General features: G+C 56.9%; 1 protein-coding gene across 1 annotated transcript in view; it reads left to right on the forward strand.

The window, feature by feature from the left end:
* The window catches only part of TTYH2 (tweety family member 2), a 38,265-nt gene that overhangs the window by 16,181 nt on the left and 1,601 nt on the right, over positions 1 to 20,483 (forward strand). Inside the window, exons 4-13 of the mRNA XM_027080551.1 lie at positions 2,188 to 2,408; positions 7,281 to 7,376; positions 7,866 to 7,938; positions 12,262 to 12,331; positions 12,601 to 12,656; positions 13,133 to 13,225; positions 13,443 to 13,535; positions 15,337 to 15,479; positions 16,124 to 16,306; positions 16,753 to 16,831. Of these exons, the coding sequence (XP_026936352.1) occupies positions 2,188 to 2,408; positions 7,281 to 7,376; positions 7,866 to 7,938; positions 12,262 to 12,331; positions 12,601 to 12,656; positions 13,133 to 13,225; positions 13,443 to 13,535; positions 15,337 to 15,479; positions 16,124 to 16,306; positions 16,753 to 16,831 (1,107 nt within the window). The remainder of the gene's footprint in view (positions 1 to 2,187; positions 2,409 to 7,280; positions 7,377 to 7,865; positions 7,939 to 12,261; positions 12,332 to 12,600; positions 12,657 to 13,132; positions 13,226 to 13,442; positions 13,536 to 15,336; positions 15,480 to 16,123; positions 16,307 to 16,752; positions 16,832 to 20,483) is intronic.

Genomic DNA, 20,483 nt, shown 5'->3' on the forward strand with positions numbered 1-20,483 from the left:
TGTGGGGAGCTCTGTGCTGAACCTCCAAGGACTGGAGGTGCAGTGGGGAAGCCGGGGGTGTAAGTAGGTCAACACTGTGATTTTAATTTTTTCTATTTTGTTTCGTTTCCTATGGGAAGACATCAGGAGGAAAGAGAGGGCCTGGCTTTCGGGGGTTTTTTCCAAGGAGGAATTTAAGAAATAGAGAAGTTAAACATATAGAGCTATGGAAGGGGGAAAAAAGTCGTCTTACAGGAAAAGTTTACAGAGCACTTTTTTTTTGGCTGTGTTGGGTCTTCGTTTCTGTGCGTGCTTCCTCTAGTTATGGCGAGCGGGGGCCACTCTTCATAGCGGTGCGCTGGCCTCTCACTATCGCAGCCTGTCTCGTTGCGGAGCACAGGCTCCAGACACGCAGGCTCAGTAGTTGTGGCTTACGGGCCCAGTTGCTCCGCGGCATGTGGGATCTTCCCGGACCGGGGCACGAACCCGCGTCCCCTGCATGGGCAGACAGACTCCCAACCACTGCGCCACCAGGGAAGCCCCCTACAGAGCATTTTTAACGGCCCTGTGATCTAAAGTGTGCTGGGTATCATATAGGAATATGAAAATATCACACAGTACAGGTCTTGCTCCCAGTGTTAACATTTATTGAGTGCCTTTGGATCAATGGCTGCAAAGCACTTGTCCGTTGATCTTATTGAATTGAAAAGGAATGTTTATTAGGGTGAGGTTTAGTTATTGAATTCATTTGTACATGCCCAGCATCTCTGCACTTTGGTATCTCTCAGTCCTTAGCCAGCTTGTAAGAACCAGCAACAAGCCGGGAAAAGGAACAAGCCGCTGACACTGAAAAACATAAAATGCAACAAAGGGGGCCATTCTCTTTTCTGGAACCAGGAACTCCTAGCCTAGCGCAGATGTGAAAGGCCACAAAGTTGCTGTCAAGTCCCCCCTGATGCGGAGAAACAGCGTTTGCTGCCAGGAGTGGGGTCTGATCACCTCTCTGCAGAGCTCTCCCCATTGGACACTCCTAAACCTTCTTCTGGGTCTTTTTTTTTTTTTTTTGGCAGTACCACAAGGCTTGTGGAATCTTAGTTCCCCAACCAGGGATTGAACCCACGGCCCTCGGCAGTGAAAGCGCAGAGTCCTAACCACTGGACCGCCAGGGAACTCCCATTCTGGGTCATTTTTCTCTTCCTTCCAGACCAGGGGGAGCTGAAGTCTGCCTGGAGGAATAGCGCACACTCCCCGCTTCCAACCAGTTGTGCTTGTTGGTATAGCATGACAGTTTCAGAGCAACGAAGCCCTTCTTCCCCTCGTGCTGACACCCAGGCTCAGAACGGGCTTGGCAGGGAGGTGCTTGGGGTTCCCAGACTGGGTCTCCAGCCCCTGCTGGGACCCTGCATCTGGGCTATCGAGAGGCACCTTTCTAATTCTTGTGGTCCTTGTTTGCAGGCCCAGGAGAGTCACCTCCATTGCCCTTCCCTCTCTACCTCTGAGCAGAAAGATGCTTCCTTCAGGCTCTGCTCAGCTCCAGGCAGGACAAACGTGGGGGGGGGGGGCGGGGGGGCGGGTGGACAAGCACAGAGAAGGCGCCGATTTCCTCCTTCTGTCACGTGTCCCGGCTGCTCGGAGGCAGGATCCCGTCTGCCTGTATTATTTCAAAGTTCCATTGTTCTGCCCTCACTCGGGGGGTTCAGGACGCTGTGGGCTGTCCTTTGCTCTACAACAAAGCCTTTCTCTTGTGAGACGCTGAGAAAGCCTATTGTGGGAAGAAAAGGTCAGGTAGCAACAGAGGGACTCTTCAGTTTAAACGTTTTATTCCTCACCCCCCAAAAGAATTCATCACCCAAGGTGTTTAAACTTTGAAGAGAATCTTCAAGGAAGAAAAATGGCTTCTCTTGTTTGTTTCCCCATCTGGGTCTGTCTTTCTAGGAAAGCACTGTGTCTTGGAGCCCAGGTCCTGGTTAGGGCCAGATCGAGCCTGTCCCCTGGGTGGAGGGACCCATGGGCTGGGCGGGTAGTGGGAGCCTCTGTTGTCCATCCTCCGTCTGGACCACAGCCTCGTGACTCTTCAGGGCTGGGGGTGGCGCCCGTGGGGCACTCATTCAAGGCCAAGCTCTTCTCCTCCAGAGTTTGAGGCAGAGGGTTTACCTCTCTGGCTTCCTCCCACCCGAGGCCAGACTCAGAAGCCCCGCCCCTCCCCAGGTGTCTGGAACCACCCAGAAGATGAAGGTCGACCTCGAGCAGCACCTGGCCCGGCTCAGTGAGATCTTTGCCACCCGGGGCGATTACCTCCAGACGCTGAAGTTCATGCAGCAGATGGCGGGCAACATCATCGTGCAGTTGGCAGGGGTGCCCGTGTGGACAGAGGTCACCGAGGAACTGACCGAACTGGTCAACCAGACTGGCTACGTGGAGTACTACCGGTGAGGGGCCCCGGGGAGGGGTGATGGGGCTGCCCCAGCTTCCTTCATCCAAGCCAGCGTCTTGGGGCTTGGGCTGGGAAGTGGCACCAGAAGGTCTTAAGCCTTAATGACTGAAATCCCTAGGACATGAGAGCTGGTGGGGGCCGAGCGGTGGGCATGTGGTACAGCCTGCTTGTACAGGCAGGCGCTGAGCCCCAGGGAGGGGCAGTGATGTGCCGAGATCTCAGCGCAGGAGGCTGGACCTGGCCTCCCACCCCGCACACAGCAAGGGGCTCCTCTGGGACCAGCATCCTCTGTGGCTGGCGCTGGGTGAAGTGCTGGTGGCTTATGGGTTCCTCACCTGCCCGGGTTTCTGGGACAGGGTTCCCTGCACCTGCATTCTCAGCCCCAGAGGTGCAGGGCGTCGGGGAGACGGCAGCCTCTTTGCCTCTCCCCAGGGGCAGCTGCTTAGCAAGCTCAGAGATGCCTCCAGCCTGAGTGATGTGGGCTGCGGGGCGCCACCCCACCTTTGCCATGTCAGGTATGCAGGTTCATACCTGTGTCATCGAGCCTTTGGGGTTTCATTTACGTCTCCCCTGCCTCCCCATCACCCAAACCCCATCCCAGGTGAAGGCACTGGACACAGGCCAGCTGACCAGGGACCGGCTGCCCTCCCTCCACGCACAGGGTCTGGTGAAGGTCACTCTGGGGACAACCAAGAAAGGAGGAGGCAGTCCCGGCTTTGGGGGGCTCCCAGCCGAAGGGTGACACCCACTCATGGCGTACACGTCCTTGCGCACCCAGGGCAGGGCGCCTGGCACGGAGGCAGTGCTGGGGAGCAATGGACACAGGAGCCCTGAAGAGCAGGTGTCCGCTCTTTGGATGCCCCTCCCGCCACCCCCCCCTCCGCCCCCCTTTGTTGCCTCCCCTTCAAGCCATTAGCAAAGGTCAGAGTCTTTACCACAACGCTGCACAGTTTACTCTGGGCTCATTTCCCCTTTATGAGAAAGCCTCATCCCAGGCTGAACTGACCCAGAGAAAATGCTTCTGGTGGCCTCTGGCCAGAGACCTCCCCATCCAGGGCTCTCCCTTCCCCGGGGTAGGAGATGGCCAGGCCCCGACCAGGGGGAGCTCATGAGGCCCCCCCGCCCTGGACAGCGCTCCTTGTTCCTCCCCTTCCGCCCATCCAGCCCCTGCCTTTCCAGATGTCACCAGTGCAGCTTCCCACCAGATTTTTTTTCGCTCACGTGCAAAAGCACCTTTCTCCCAAGTGACCACAAAGAAACTACCAACTCTAAGGACTGGTTGTGACTTGTGACCCAGTACAGGGGCATCTGATTAGTCCTGTGACGTGAGGGACAGTCATTGCCTGAGCCTCCTACATCTTTCTGTCGTGGAAAGTTAGGTATCCGTTTTGACCCTGCCATTCTCTCTGAGTGGACCTAACCTGGGGCCATGTACGCCGAAGGGCCTAATGCGGGCACTTGGGGAATGACTGTGGTGGAATAAGTCAGAATGTATGTATCAACCGGGACTCACGTTTAAGATGATTTTATGGAAAACTGGGGTAAGCGTGGCGACCGCTGCACAGTATCTATTTCAATGTGGGCGACTGAGAGCGTCCTCTGGAGCCCCCATCCCCAGCTTCCACCCCTGTTCAGGTCTAGTTCAAGGGTAGCACCTGTGGCTTCTGAACATTAGTGATGTTCTGTCCCTTCCCCTCATCTGCTGTTTGCTCCCGCCTCTTGCCTGAGCTGCCCTAAAACAAAAGCCTTATTTTATTCTTCATGACCTAACCAGCCTTAGGGGCTGGGTCTCCTTTGGACAGCCTCCACGTCTTTGCTTTCCAAATGGTTCTAGAGCACAGCCATCCAGCTAAGCAAATTCTTTTTAGTACTTTTACACAAGGCCTGGCTAAGTATTGGAGGCAATTAAAAAGCTAAGAGATTCCTCTCCGGAGATTTACAAAGGGTGTAACAGCAATCGCATCAACACCGGATATGGGAGGAGCTGAGAGAGCAGGGGCCTGAGCTGCTCCTGCGAGAGCCAAGTTCTTGGTTAGAAACACATCCCCAGGTCATCACCAGGCTCCTCTGGGAAAATGCATCCGCCTCGCAGAGCTGTTTCCAGGAACCCTTTACTACACAAGGAGGCGTGGATGCCTTGAAACACAGTCCTCGTGGAGAGTCGGTTAGAAGCAGTCCTAACTGATTTCCTGCTAATGTGCAGAGTAGAGGAGAGAGAGGTAACAAGAAACCTTTATGTTGGAAACATGAAACCAGGACTTTGAGAGGCGCCTGGTGGCTGGCTGTGTCTCTTGTAGGAAGGCTCCGAGACATGGAGAGTCTGGAATTCCTGGTCCAGGCTCTTCTCCCACGGGCCTCAGTTTAACAATCGTAGAACGAGGTTCTTTTTTTTAAAAATTTATTTTTTGCTGCATTGGGTCTTCATTGCTGCGTGCGGGCTTTCTCTAATTGCGGCAAGAGGGGGCTACTCTTCCTTGCAGCGTGCGGGCTTCTCATTGCAGTGGCTTCTCTTGTTGCGGAGCACGGGCTCTAGGCATGTGGGCTTCAGTAGCTGTGGCGCACGGACTCAGGAGTTGTGGCGCACGGGCTTAGTTGCTCCGCGGCATGTGGGATCTTCCCGGACCAGGGTTCGAACACGTGTCCCCTGCATTGGCAGGCGGATTCTTAACCACTGCGTCACCAGGGAAGCCCTGTAGAATGAGATTCTAATGCTAGATGTTCCTGAGGTTCTTTCAAGCTCCGACTCTGATTCTAGGAAGACTGGCTCTTGGTGGTCTCGTCCTAGTGGTGGGCGGGGCGGGCTCTGCACTTCCCCAGAGCCGCTAGATCCATTCCTGGGAGCTCCAGAGACTACAGTGGCTGCCCCGGCTCCGCTCCAGGCAGGGAATCGAGGATTTTGATTTGTCCCCTTTTTGAGGCGTTTAGCCTCCATTCGTAAAGGGGGAAGGAACCTGGTTTGGCTGCCAGGCGGCCTCCAGCGTGCTCTCCCCGACTTGGAGCTTCTTTGTCACTTTCTTCCAGCTCCACCCCACTCCCTCCCCACACTCCAAGCTCTTTCTTACCCTCCTTGTGGTATTAGTGAAGCTGAAAACATTTGCTGGAGAGAAGTCAACGAATTTGCTTGGCTTTTGCATCAAGAGACATAATGATCAGAAGACTTCCCTCTTCTGGGACTAGGAGAAGCCCCTTCTCTCTGCTCCCTGCCTTCTCCGTCCACCAGTCCCCAGCGCTCAGACTGGTCCCCCAGCGCAGGGCCGATGGAAGTGGCTGCTCAGCGAGGCTGGAGCTGAGGTGTGAGGGCACCTTGGGATCCTGTTTGGAAGGGAACGAACCAGGGTGCTTTGCTTGGGGTCTTGTCAGCGCCCTTGGACTTGGGTACCCTGGGCTCTGCAGCCCGTGCTTTGGAGAAGCAGAAAAGCAGGGATCCCGGAATCCCTCTGCCTTTCTTTGTTTCCCTTTTCATTTAGCGAGCACTTAATCCTCACAGAGTTCCGGCCTCCTTCACAGGTTTGCAAACTGAGGCTCAAGGGGGAGGGGGGGTGCAACTTGCCAAGTTCTCCAGCTTGTGTGACTGCCTTTCCCCATCACCTCAGCCCCGGGTGGGCAGCAAAAGGCCAGAGGAGTGAGGGGCTGGGAGGCCTGGAGGTTCTTGGTGCCTCGGGATGACCTGGCCTGGGTTCCCTTGCCCCACCCCGAGCTCCTGATGGTCTGGGGATGAACCCACGCATCCGAGAATCCCCTGGCCCTAAGCTCGGTGCCTGGCACAAAAGGTGGTTGAAATCAAAACCTAATCAAGGGCTTCCCTGGTGGCGCAGTGGTTGAGAGTCCACTTGCCGATGCAGGGGACATGGGTTCGTGCCCCGGTCCGGGAAGATCCCACATGCCACGGAGCGGCTGGGCCCGTGAGCCATGGCCGCTGAGCCTGCGCATCCGGAGCCTGTGCTCCGCAACGGGAGAGGCCGCAACAGAGAGAGGCCCGCGTACCTCAGGAAAAAAAAAAAAAAAAAAAAAACTAATCGAAAGGATGTATGTATATGTATAACTGAATCATTTTGCTGTACACCTGAAACCAACACAACATTGTAAGTCAACTACGTACACTCCAGGACTTCCCTGGCAGTCCAGTGGTTAAGACTCCGTGCTTCCACTGCAGGGGGCGTGGGTTCGATCCCTGGTCAGGGAGCTAAGAGCCCACATGCCGCCGGGTGTGGCCAGAAAAGAAAGAAAAAAACTATACTCCAATATAAAATAACAATTAAATTAAAAAAAATAAAATAAGCTACAAGGATGTATTGTACAATGTAGCCAATATTTTATAATAACTATAAATGGAGTATCACCTTCAAAACTTGTGAGACACTATATTGTACACCTGAAACTTATGTAATCTTGTACAGCAACTATACTTCAATTTTTTTAAAAAAGTTTAAAAAAAAGGGAAACAAAAGTAAATGAAAGGAGAAATTTATTTCCTCGGCTGCACCAGCCATGTTTCACACTCCTGGCCACACGTGGGTAGTGACAGAGAGAGTGGACAGTGCAGAGGTGGTCCACTTGCATCACTGCAGAAAGTTCAGGGGACCGTGCTGGTTCAGACATTCAGCTGGGGCAGGGGAAGGTGACTCCTTTGTCCGGGCAGAAGCGGGGTGCAGCTCCCAGAGCCCAGAGGAGCTGTCCACCATGCACGCTGGGTTCTTCCTGTCCGGGGCAGGGGAGCCCCCTGGTCTAGTTTGCTTAGCCACTGGCTGTGGGTGGTTTGAATCACGAAGGGTCCAGCGGGCCTGGGGCAGTGGTCCAGGCCTCCCTGGTGGACCCCAGGTGGGCAGTTCTGCCCTGCTCCCCTGACCATCCCTTCCGGTCTGCTCAGGTGGCTCTCCTACCTCCTGCTCTTCGTCCTGGACCTGGTCCTTTGCCTCCTCGCCTGCCTGGGACTGGCCAAGAGCTCCAGGTGCCTCCTGGCCTCGTGAGTAGCCCCGCCTCTGGGCCTGGGACAGGAGCTGGCCAAGGGTGTGGGGTGACAGTGCCACCAGCAGAGAGATGAGGGCCTGGCAGGGCTGGGAGGATGTGGGGGCAGCAGCCACTGGCTCACCATCTGGACACCAAGCCACACCAGGCTTTCTTCACGTGTCCCCTCCCTCCTGGGCCTGACTGTTGAGCAGCTGAGGCGTTAGAGACACTCACTTCCTCAGCTTGCGCCCTCACTGCTGTGTCTCTTCGGCTCAGGGACCTGTGCCCCAGGCATCGGTCCATATCCCTCCGCCAGCAGTCAGCGGGGCGATGTCAGGGCAGGGTCTGAGACTGCCCTCAGGGCCACTGCAAGAGTCTGGGGGTTGAGGGGACAAGATCGTAGCCGAGAGGGAGGACGCTGAAGGTTGGCGGGGTGACAGCCATCACGGGGTCCCCTGCCTGCCGGCCTCGGCCTGGATCCCACCGGCAGCTGCCTCTCTCCTAGGGTGCTGTGCTGTGGGGTGGTGGCCCTGCTTCTCAGCTGGACGTCCCTGGCTGCTGACACTGCTGCGGCGGTGGTGAGTTGGGTGGCCTGGGGGTGCTGGGTGGTCTGACCAGGTGGACCGTCTGTCCAGTGTCCCCGGGGTAGGGCCAGCTGCCAGTCTCAGTCCCTAACCTAGAATCGCAGAGTCTCAGGACTACAGGGGCTGGGCTCATCTGTGCCAGCCCCTCCCCCTTCGGATGGGGACACAGGCCCAGGGAAAGGAAGGGGCTTGCCCAGGGTCACGAGGCATTTCGGGGCAGAGCCAAGATAAGACCCGTGGAGCCTGACCCCTTTCCCACCCCGCTGGCCCATTCCCAGCCACGGCTTGTGAGGACGGGCACAGATGACCAGGTGCCTTCTCTCTGGGTATAAAGAACTAACCAGGTCTGGTGGGTGTGGGCGGGGTTTGAACCTCAGGCTGGAGGAGCCCTCCAGCTTCAGAAGCACACTCCTGGGCCGGCTTCCCCGGTGTCAGGAACGTGGAAGGTGGCGTTTCACCTGCTTCCCGTCCCCTTGCCCTTGGACTCGCACACACCGCGTAAAATGCAGTGGTGTACGTTTCCTGGTGTGGTGCCTTGAGATGGGAAAAAACAAAACCAAGCGTGCGCACACACACACACGCACACGCACACGCAAGGTGGGTCAGGAGTGTCGGGGGGAAGCTTCCTGTGCAGGTATGTTTGGTCTTTAATAGACCTAATGCTTGAGAGAAGCTGTGTGCGTGTCATTCGTTCGTTCGTTCGTTCGTTCAGCTGATGCTCGGCTGTGTGGCACTCGACGGTGCAGGTGCCTGGAGATGCAGAAACAGGAGGACGTGATGTTTGCTCTTGACTAAGTCACAGCCCGCAGAAGAAAGACGTGTAGGCAGATCACTGCAATCCCATGCGAATCGATACATGGTGGTGCACAGTGTGTGTGTGTGTGTGTGTGTGTGTGTGTGTGGCACAGGGGGCAGGATGTACCAAGGGATTTCAGGGAACCCCTAGCTGACTTAAGGGCCACAAAGTAACCCCGTGACCTGCATCCGTTCTGCCCTTTCAACCTGGGGAGAAAAGAAAAGGGCTCACTGGAACCCCTCTACCCAAATACGTGCCTGACCCAGTGACTTGGGGGCTGGCTGGTGGCTCTGGCCTTGACCACTTTGCATCCATGACGCCCCCAAAATGAGTAGACCCTGGTGCAGCTTGGCTCAGAGTAGCTTTGGGCAAAGCTTGTCCAGCAGGGGGAGGAGGTGGGCATCTCCTGTTTTGTCTCCCCTCCGCCCATGGCTTTGGGCAGGAGGGAACACTGGACAGGCGGAACCTACATCCCCGGGGCTGAGGCCCCTCCAGATACAGGGAAGAGCAGAGGAGGAGAGCGCAGGCCATACTCAAGCGCATCCTGCCTTCATCTGGAGCTGGGTGGGCTGTACATGGTCTGGGGGGAGCAGCTGCTGGCCGGAGCCCCACGCACGGCTGCCTGGCGACAGCCTCTCCTCCAGGGACAAGAGTGGGCGCAGGGAAGCTTGCATATGGTGGGCCCTTCCCCCATCTGCCTTCTCAAAGCAGCGATGGCCTCCAGCTGGCCACCACGGGCTGCCTTTTGGGAGACAGCTCCTTCCCAGCGGGGACTTCAGCTCCCAGCTGAGGGCCCCGGGATGCCAGGGAGCTGGAGAGAAAGGCCATTTCCCTAATTCGATTAGTCAGGCCCTTGTGTGTGAGAGAGAGAGAGGGTGAGGGAGTGAATGGGCCTTTGATGGGGCTACGGATCCTGCTGCATTTTAATAGGAAGTTGGGGGTGAAGGAGCCAGGCCCTCAAAGGCTATTGTGGGGAGCTTTTGTGTGGCCACTGCCCCTGCTCTCTGAGCCTGTTTTTCGGGGGTGGTGTTTTTGTTTTTGAGATCTGTGGGACCAGAGCTCCAACACTGCCTTCCCGCTGCAGGGGTGGCCTCACCCCCTGCCTTCCCCGTCCCCCCCCACCAAAGGGCCTCCATGAGACAGGAGTGGAGCTGTTGCCCCTAAGAATGTGATGGGGAGGGAGCTGGGAGCCGGGTAGCTGAGGCTTATCTGCCCGACCACCCCCTGTGCAGTCAGGAGTATAAGGCAGAGGTGAAGGGTGAGGGGCAGGGAGGAGAGAGAGCGCCCAAGGAGAAGGAAGGGGGAGAAGTGGATTCCGGGAGAGGAAGGAGGAAAGGGTCACCCAGGTGCTTTGGCCGCAGGGCACCCCTGACTGAGCCGAGGTCTCCCTGAGAATCGGCCACGGAGGGACGGCGGGCCCACCTCACTGGGCCCCGACCCAGTGAGGGTTTTTTTTTTTTTAATATTTCATATAATAAGCTTATTTTAATAGTGCAAAAAATAATCTGCTTCCAATCAATAAAGGAAAAACTTCCAAAGAATTTTATAAAGATAGCCAGTACTTTGAACAAATACAAAAGCAAATACTAGGTAAATATTACAATTATATACTCCAAGCCCAAGGAGCCTGGCCGCTGGAACCCCCCTGGCTGGGTCCTCATCCCCTCCCCCCCCAGCAGGGGGCCCCGGGGACATAACTGAAGTTCCTCAGACCTCCCTCTCCTTGTCTCCTCTTGTGTAAAATGGGGAGAACAGCAGTCGCCTTGAAGGGCTGTTGTCGGGAAGAGATGGGTTGGTTGACCCCTGGGAGGCACACAGTAAGGGTCCATTGGTTTACTGCACACTTACTACCTGTCTAGGAGGGTCACAGGGTGACTCCAGCTGTGCCCAGTGCACCCTCCCCCGCCCCCCATCCCCATCCCTGTTGCGTGAAGAAAGCACACGTGTGCACACGCACATACGGCCCTTGTCTTCACCGACAGGAAGGTTGAATCCTCCCTGAGGGTCTGAAGAGCAGACCTGGCCTGAGGAGGGGGGGTGAGGGGCACATCCCTGGTGGAGCCTCTGCCAGCGGCCTCCTGTCCTTCTTTGGATCCCAAATTTGTTGGGGGTGACCCAGACCAAGATGGCGGCCTCGCTCGTCACGTTTCCCAAGGCCTCCCCATGGCCCTGCCTGGCTCTGGCTCCCCTCTCTCTGCCACTCCTGTAACGAGGGTGAGGGTGCACCCCTGGGCCCGCTGGTGCGGCAGCTCTGACTTATATTAATAAACCAGTCTGATGATGGACCCTAGTGATTTGAGTATAAAAGGGTTCTCCCAGGGTCCTGAGGCATGTGGTTGTGTGAGCGTGTATATGTGCGCGGGTACAGATGTGGCTCTGTGGAAGCTCTGTATCTGGAGGGGCGTTTTATTCCCCATTCCCACCCAGACACACACTTTCTAGACCATAAGTGCCGTAGTACAGCTTGCCACTGTGTCTCACGCCTAGAACATCGTGTGGCACCTGGTAGGTACTCAATAAATATTTGTCAATTCGGTGAATGAATGAGAGATGCTCCAGCATTGCCCCCTGAGGCAGCCCTTCCTGAAGGAGGACAGGGCACTGGCAGGAAAGGGCCATGGAGAGGAGTCCCCGGCTTGGAGAGCGTGCACTGGAGCAGGGGTGCCCCTTGGAACAGGCCAGAGGAACAGAGCTTCCCCTGGCTGCTCTGAAATGTGGAAGTCCCCCTCTACCCAGTGTCCCACTGCACCCCCCAGGCCAGATCTGGCGAGGGCCTGGCTCAGGATGGCATCCTTGCTGCTGCCTCTTCCAGGGCCCAGACGTGCTTGCACTCAGCCCTGTGGGCCTTTGGTGGTCACCTAGCCAGGCTGCGCTGCGGTGTCCCAGTCCCCCAACGCAGCAGTGGCAGAGCCCGGAACCCGTGTCCTCTCAGCCCGTGCGCTTCCTGCTCCCCCATCTCATCATGACAGGACCTGCACCCAAAAGCTCGAAGATGGATTCAGCACCAGTGTAGTTCTTTAGAAAGAGAGTCTGAGGGAGGCTTCATAGATGGACAGCCCCAGAGCGGGGATGGACTTGGTAACTGCAAGACAAAAAATAAAACAGAGATGAGCGAACGAGGTCATGGTGCAAATAACTCCAAGACACGTCCCGCAGCTTACCCTCGACCCAGGTCCCTCCCGGAAGAGGCATTTGGAAATCAGAGTTAACGGATCGTAGTGCCTGCTGTTGGCCACTTTTCTGAGTACTTTATGTAGATTAATTCATTAGATGAATAGCGTTTTTCTCTCCATGTGACTGAGGAGGCCGCTGAGACATGGGGTAAGGCATTTGTCTGTAAAGTTACAGAGCTGGGCAGGGGCAGAGCCAGGATTCGAGCGCAGGGAGGATGGCTGTTGACTGTTTTTGCCCACCTGGGTCTGAGCTGCGGGGTCCCCGTGCCTGGGGCCAAGGGCACCCGGTTCCTCCCAGGGCCCCGGTGTGTGACTTTCCTCCACCCCTCCCGTCTCTCCCCGGCTCAGGGCACCGGCGACTTCTGCGCGGCTCCCGACGCCTTCATCCTCAACATCACGGAGGGCCAGCTCCGCACAGGTAACAAGCTCTCGGGCCTCTGTGGTCAGAGCCACTCAGGATGCTCAGTGCAGGCCCGTGGTCAGCCAGGCTGTGCCTCTACTTACCCCTTTCAGCACGGTAGTCACCCATCGCCTCCCCACCCCTGTACTTCAGGTCCAGCTGGACCACTGGGTCATTTCTGAGAAGTTACCTCCTTCGGGAGCTCAGGTACCGGCTTGGCCGCTGAGGGTGAATGAGCACCTGGTCACGTGTGAGCTCCTGCCTGACCCAGTGTCTTTGCCTTGCAGAGGTGACCCGTTACTACCTGTATTGCAGTCAGAGTGCAAGCAGCCCCTTCCAGCAGGTACGGCCCGCCCAGCCCAGCCCTCACGCTGCCCCCAGCCCCCTTGGTGGTCAGCTCGCTCCCTCTTGTCCCCAAGCCCCAGCACTGACCAATAGGGTGGCAGTGGCTGGGTGTTCTTTGGGGTCCTGTGCAGGGGACAGTGCTCTCGGTCAGCGTGCACGCCCATCCACCACCCTGGATGCTGGTTACCATGCAGAGGCTGTGCAGTAGGTCTGGGTTGGGGCCCAAGATTCTGCATTTCTCACAAGCGCCACCCCCGGGCAAGGTTGTCCCAGCAGGACATTTAGAGTAGCAGGAAGCAAGAGAATGGGGCAGCTCTCAAGAAGCCTGAGGGCTGAGGGGAAGACCTCCTGTAAGCAGGAAGGGCCATGATCAGGGAAGCCCCTGCAGCTGCACACGGGGGAGGGGAATCAGGCAGCTGCGGGGGTCTCCTGGGAATCGAAGCTCATGCGGGACCTCGGTCTCTCCTGGCCCAGGCACTGACCATCTTCCAGCGCTCGCTGACCACCATGCACATCCAGGTGACGGGACTGCTGCAGTTTGCTGTCCCGCTCTTCCCCACAGCAGAGGTAAGGTGGCCGGCCACCTCCCACAGGGCCGGGCTTCGGAGACCAGGCTGTGGAAAGAAAGTGTTCCCTCCCGGCAGCCTAGCCGCTTCCTTTGGCTTTAAAGGCTTCTCTGCACAAGCTGCGGTTTGCGGTTTTATCCACAAGCCCTCCCCCCAGCGCTCATTCTCTGCCTCTCTGTCTGTCTGCATGTTTGTCTCTTTCTTTCTTCCTGCTTCAGAAAGATCTGCTCAGAATCCAGCTCCTGTTGAATTCATCTGAGTCCAGCCTCCACCAGCTGATGGCCATGTTGGATTGCCGGGGGCTGCACAAGGTGCCGGGGTGGCCCTGGGGGCGCGGGTGGAAGGCGGGGGCGGGGGGCACCCCAGCAGGCCACATCTTCCCAGAGACAAGGCTGCAGAGGCTGGGAGAGTGATTACCTGGGCTCCCTTCAGGCCAGGGAATGGGGTGGAAGAGGTGCCTGGTTTCTGGATTCTCTCCAGTAGCTGAGCCGGGGAGCCTCAGTGAAAGGTACCCGGGGGTGCAGGTAGGAGAGTTGGATCCGTTTACCTCTAGAACGCTGGGGGGCCCTGAGCTATATGAGGGTGGCTGTTCCCCATTGCCCAGACTCCCAGCCATCTGGTCCACCTGACCAATTCCTGAATTGCAAGTGGACATCCCATTCTCATTGCCAGGGTCATCTCTAGGAGTTTGGAATGTCGGACAATCGTGCAGGGAACACACTGGGAGTATGTGAGGCCCTCTCTCCCCCAGAGCGGAAAGCCAGTGCATGTCGATGTTTCACATCCCATGTGGAATTCAAGCAAATATTCGTAGTAACGTTCACAGCTGCGGTTTACTGAGTCCTTGGTTCTGTGTTCAGCCTTGTTCTGTGCAGTTTATATCCAACATGTCATTGAGTCCTCACAGTTTTACTGTGAGATACATGTTATTTTATGGGAAATTTTATAGATAAGCAACGTGTGTGTGTGTGTCTATGTATGTGGATGGATAGATATAGATAGGTAGACAGACAGATGTAGCTATCTACCTACCTACCTATCCGTATGTATATCTAAAAAGTAGCTTACTGAAGATCCCAGAGCTATCAATGCAAGGGCTTGGGTTTCCGACCCCAGCAGTCTGACTTCAGAGCTGAGAACATGGGAGTCGCCCCAGTACCCTTCCTCCCCTTCCACATCCAATCCCTCAGCAAGTCCTCACAGCTATACTCTCAAATATATCCTGCTCCGTCCACTTCTCTCTCCCTCCACAGCTCCCGCCTTGGTCCGAGCACCATCCCGCTCCCCTGGGTGACAACTGTGACCTCCTAGCCGGTCCCCACTTTCTCCCGTCCCCTTACCTTTCATATATGGCAGCCAGGCAGCCAGAGCGGTCTTTTAAAAATGAATAGGATCGGGCTTCCCCGGTGGCGCAGTGGTTGAGAGTCCGCCTGACGATGCAGGGGACGCGGGTTCGTGCCCCGGTCCGGGAAGATCCCACATGCCGCGGAGCGGCTGGGCCCGTGAGCCATGGCTGCTGAGCCTGCGCGTCCGGAGCCTGTGCTCCACAACGGGAGAGGCCACAACAGTGAGAGGCCTGCGTACCGCAAAAAAAAAAAAAAAAAAAAAAAAAAAATGAATCGGATCACATCCCTTCCATCCCCAAACCTGCCCGTGTCTTCCCATCACCTTGTGTAAAATTCAAACTCCTCGCCTGTCCGGCGAGGCCCAGCATGACCTGGTGCCCTCTCACCTGTCCCCTGCTGGCCTTCTTCCTCTTTCCTGAACACACCGAGCTTGTCTGCTCTGCCTCAGCTGCTCAAGGCACACTCCACTCCTTGCCGTCCTGGCCTCAGATTGAATGCCCCCTGTCCCCTGGCTCCCCCACCCTGCAAGCTCATCTGCCCTGTTCAGAGCCCAGCACACAGTAGGTATTCAGCAAAGGCTTGTAGAGAGAACCCGAGACGCCCCATCGTGTCGCGGTCCCGAGCGTGGACTGTTCAAGGTGCTTGGGATGGGGGAGGGGCAGAGATCCCGAGTCCAGGCTGGGGGAGAGGGGCTTTCAGAGACCAGCTCAAACCCCAGGCTGTGTCCCACTCCCCCTCCAACTGTGTGTCCCTCTTCCTCTGCCAGGACTACCTGGACGCCCTCACTGGCATCTGCTACGACGGCCTCGAGGGCCTGCTGTACCTCGGCCTCTTCTCCCTCCTGGCTGCCCTCGCCTTCTCCACCATGATCTGCATGGGGCCAGGGGCCTGGAAGCACTTTGCCACCAGGTGGGCTGCCTGGGCGGCTTCCTGGGGGAGGAGGCAGGAGGCTCAGCTCTGTGACTGAACCGAGAGCTGATAACCTGAGATGGAGAAGGGCAGCAGGGGGACCAGGCATTCAGCCCCAACAGGCTGGCTGGATTTCTGCCCAAGCGTCCGTGAAAGTCCAGACAGAACCCCAAAAGGAGGTTGGAGGGGGCCAGGGCAGGAGCAGGGCCAAGAATGGTGACAACGTCATGCCACAGCCTGGCATCCTTTGCTTATCCCCTCTTCCTCTGCAGGACTTTGTGGTGTGATGCTGCTGCTGGGAGGGGTGCCTCAGAATACCAGAAGGACATATTGTAGCACCAGGGCACCTATAGTCTCATTGAGGAGATAGACAGAGACAAGATGGTATTTCAGTGTCTTCAGAGTAGATCAGAAAAGGAAGCAGGGTAGGGAGGGTCCGTGTGCCTGTGGTCAGCATGGTGGACTGCCTGGAGGAGGTGGATGTGCAGTTGGGAATGGAGCAGAGTGATATCAAAGAACCTCAAGGAAGCACCTGTGGCCAGAGGGAGAGTCCTGGGAGGAAAGATAGGGAAGCGGGCCGGGGCCGCACTGCCTGGAGCCTCCCTCGCCCCTCACAGCTGGCCATATCCTACGTGTCATTCTAGGGACAGAGACTACGACGACATCGACGATGACCCCTTCAACCCCCAGGCCCGGCGCATCGCTGCCCACAACCCCCCTCGCGGGCAGCTTCGCAGCTTCTGCAGCTACAGCAGCGGCCTGGGCAGCCAGACCAGCCTGCAGCCCCCGGCCCAGACTATCTCCAATGCCCCCGTCTCGGAGTACATGTACGGCAGGGCTCCCAGGGCCTCCCCGGTACCTCCCCCGACACATCGGGCTGGATCTGCGGGCAGCACGTTTGGGTCCAGAGAGCCGGGTGGGGAGGAGGCATCCGAGGCCAGTGCCAGGATGCCAGGTGGGAAGGCCCCCGGGGAGCATCTAGTGCTGGAGGAAGAGCCCCTGCAGGCGTCAGGTCTTTTGCCTCAAGCTTGCAGGGCAGGTTGAAGGCCCGAGAAGCTGCATTTCTCCGGGCCACACTGCTCCCGGCGCCATCACCCCATCTGCTCCTCCCCAGGCCTCCCTGTCTTCCTGCCCTCACTCCCTCCCGTCTATCCGTGGTCCTTTTCCATCTCCCATCTGCACGCCCCCGGGACCCTCCTGTAGAAATCTGAGCAGACACCCCCCCACCCGGCCTCCCCAGCCTGAGCACTCCCCGCTCCTTTCGGCCCTGCAGGAACCAAGCTCTGCTCTTCGGTGGGAACCCACGCTACGAGAATGTGCCGCTCATTGGAAGAGGCTCCCCTCCGCCCACGGTAACCTGGTCTCCCGGGGCAAGGGCACTGCCCTTGTGGGGAGGGGGGAATAATTGAAGAGAAAACCTCCTGCGGACCCAGTGACTCCCCGCCACAGAGGTAGAAAAGAATGAAACAGTTTTGTTACCAGATAAGCATTAAACCAGACTGCCATGCACATCGCAGGCTGTCTGCTAAGGGGATTGTAGAGACAGAGCTCATCCTACACAGCCAGGCAGATAGAGGCACCGCATTCCGTACCCGTCCTCAAGATAAGCGATTCCTGTCCGCCAGCAAGAGGACTCGGCAGCACCATTTGTCACACTGGTTCATCCTAAATCCACCTGCTAATTGTGTGGCCATCAGGGCTCACTAAGTGCCGGGGAGATGGGGGACAGTCTCCCTGATGCTACCATTTCAGAGATGGCTCCCAGCCCCGGAAGAAAACGTTCCTGGATTGTAAAACTGCTGAGAGCCTTCGTTGGCCTTTAAAAAGCTTTACACACCTCTCAGAGGGACAGAGGAGTAATTTATGATGATCAGCTTTCTAAAGGAAATGCTGCTCAAAGAAGCATTTCTTTCCCTTTTTGCACCAAGGAAATTTTTTCTTTTTAGATTTACGTTTACCTTGACACCCTAGGCTAGAGGGTCAGGGGCCCCTGTGGTGGCAGGTCTGGCAGGGCTAATACCAGACCTGCCTGCTCCAAACCCCCCCTACCGCCGCAGCTCCTGACGTCCCCAGGCTGTGCCCAAGTGGGGTCTGCGCTTCCCACCCACCCTCCACCCCGGCCAGGGGACCTAGACGCAACATCAGGGTGTGAGGGGTGTGCCAGCTGTCTGCCCCTGGAGAAGTATGAGGGTCACCTCATACTACTGGCTGAGACAGAGCTGCGAATAGAGACAGCTGAGGTTCAGAAACACAGGCTCAACTCCTTCACTGCCGCGGCCCAGGTTGCATCCCTGGTCGGGGAACTAAGATCCTGCAAGCATCGTGGCATGGCCAAAAGAGAAAAAAAAAAAACAGACTCCAGTACCAAATGCCTGGGTTCCAATGCCAGCTCATTGCTTATGACCTCTGTGGCCTTGGGCGAGTACCTTTCTGTGCCTCAGTGTCCCCATCTGTAGAATGGGGATGTAATCGCACAGCACATAGGTGGTTGGAGCATTGGAGAAACTGCTCCTTACAGAAGCGTGTTTGTGTGGCGCAGTAAGTGCTGTGAGACTGAGCCACCTATTTATTTTACCCCCTCCTGCTGTCACCCAAGCTTCCTCCCACCCCACCTCCTCCACGGAGGCGTGGCCTATGTAAGAAAGAGGGGGCTCTAAGACCAGGTTGAAGTCTGCATTCTTGAGCCAGGGGTCTGTCTGGGAAGGAGCCCCTGCCTTCACTGGGCTGGGCGAGGTGTTTCACCTGCCCCATCCAGGTAGTTTGGAAGGAGCCGTCTAGTTGGTGAAATAGGAGCCCTGGAGCCCCAAGGACGGGGGACTAATGAAATAGACCTTGGCCCTGAGAACTGCAACGTTCACGTGCGCTCAGGGAATCCAGCGAGTGTGTCTGGGGAAAACCACAGTGCCTGACCCCGGAAGGAGAGATGGGGACCCAGGCCCATCTTCAGGACATGGATAGCCTGCAGGGGTGGGGGGGGGGAGTAGGGGGGAGACTCAGAAAGCTGTTGTAATAAGTGCCGTGTGGTGCTTTAGGACTAGAGGGAGGAGCTGCTTCGGGGTCTAAGGAGGTGACATTTGAACCTTACCTTGGAGCACTGGGTCTCACCCAGGAGGGAGCTTGCTCCCCCGGGGGACATTTGGCCACGTCTGGAGGCATCTTTGGTTGTCACACCTGGGGGGTCGCTGGTACTGGCATCTAGTGGGTGGAGGCCAGGGGTGCTGCTGCGCACAGGGCACCGCCCACCACGCAGGATGACCGGCCCCAAATGTGTGCAGTGTCGTGCCCAGACCGACCCTCTGGCTCTCCCCACCTTGCTGCTTTTTGCCCAGAGCGCCTCCCTGCTGTCCTTTTACAAACAGCACTAGACCCAGGCCTTACTCGCTCCCTGGGGGCCTGAGGCAGGGAGAGCGGCTGGTCCAAGCCTGCTTCCAGAGTTGGCACCTTTGAAATCCCAAGCTGGCTTCTCTCTAAACCAGAAGCCTCTGGGGTTCCTTTTTTCCTCCCGCCAGCTGCTGTGGCCCCAGGAATGCAGATTGATTGTAATGTTAATCTCAGTACAACATAATTAGGGGAGATCCGCTGCTGTGAAAAATAAATTACTCGAGGCACTGGGATGCCAAATAAAAATGAATTTCGGATTACCTTCTGTTCTGAAAGATCCAGGCCACCCTCCCTGACATTAGCAGAGATGATCAAGAACTGACCTTATTTGCAAGGACAAGGACGGACTAAACCTTCCCCCGCTATAACTGAGACCAGCCCAGAAACTCCAGTTGCTTTGGCAGAGTTGACTGCCCTGCCCTGCCCAGCTCAACCTGCCCCAGAGATGACCCCCCTCCCCTCCTAACATGCAAGAGGCATGAAGAGACGGCTGAGCCTGCTGACCAAGGAAGCCACAGCGTGGAGGATACGACGTGAGCCCCAGTAAAGGGGACACAGCTGACCGCTCCCCACTCTCCCCCTGCACCTGCTCTAAATATTATTCATCGGTACCCAGTGCATTTGGTGTACGGAAAATCCCTCCCCCTGCCAGCCCCATCTCTGGGACACTGGGGATTTCACTAAGGTGGGTGATATCAAGCCAGGCCATCAGAACCTACAGCCTCTTCCCTCGGCTAGAAATGTGTTTTCCCTTAGCTCTGCTTTCTAGGAATCACCTCCTGTCTTTCCAGGCACCGTATCCTGGGCCCGATGGACAAAAATGACCCAGGCACTTGTTTAAAAATACCAGTCCAGGGACTTCACTGAAGACGTAGCCCGGGTGAACCTCGTCGTCAAGCAAGTTTGGAAAATACTGCTTCAAGGAGGAGGGTCTCACCCTTGAACATCCATCACCTGGGGGACTCATTGCAACACAGGCCGCTGGGCCCACCCTGCTTCTGATTCAGAATATCTGGGGTGGGGCTCGGGGATTTGCATTTCTGACCTGTTCCCAGGCAAAGCCTGAAGCCTGCTCAGGGGCAGGCTTCCTCACTCGGCGTACCAACACTTTGAGCCAGAGTGTTGTGTGTCACGGGAGCCGTCCTGTGCACTGTCAGAGGTTTGGCTGCATCCCTGGCTTCCACCCACGCGATGCCAGTAGCATCCCCACTCCATAGCCCCCAGCCATGACAACTGAAAACGCCTCCAGACATTACCAGATGTCCCTGGGCAGGGGCAAAATTGCCCCTGGTTGAGACCCCCTGGGTTAAGGGGTCTCAGGCCCCTACTCCCTGCCCCCCAGCAGGAAGCCTTCGTCCATCTCTGGTGTGAACGGCCTAGACCTGGACCCCGGAAACATCCCTGGCGCTAGGAGACAGTCAGGGTCCTGTGGGCCATTGCTACTTGGAGTTAGCTGCCCAGCAGTACCTGGAGCTTGTTAGAAATGCAGAATCTCAGGTCCTACGTGTGATGTGAGATGTGCTAACCTAAGAAGCCGCATCTCTACTTCCGAGCAGAGGCCGGCTAACATCTGTGAATGAATGCTTAAACTTTGTGTTTCTCCGACTTGGCTGCACTTGGAAG

The sequence above is a fragment of the Aethalodelphis obliquidens genome, unplaced genomic scaffold (genome assembly GCF_003676395.1).
Source record: "Aethalodelphis obliquidens isolate GAN/ISIS:26980383/991018 unplaced genomic scaffold, ASM367639v1 scaffold44, whole genome shotgun sequence".
Lineage (NCBI taxonomy): Eukaryota > Metazoa > Chordata > Mammalia > Artiodactyla > Delphinidae > Aethalodelphis > Aethalodelphis obliquidens.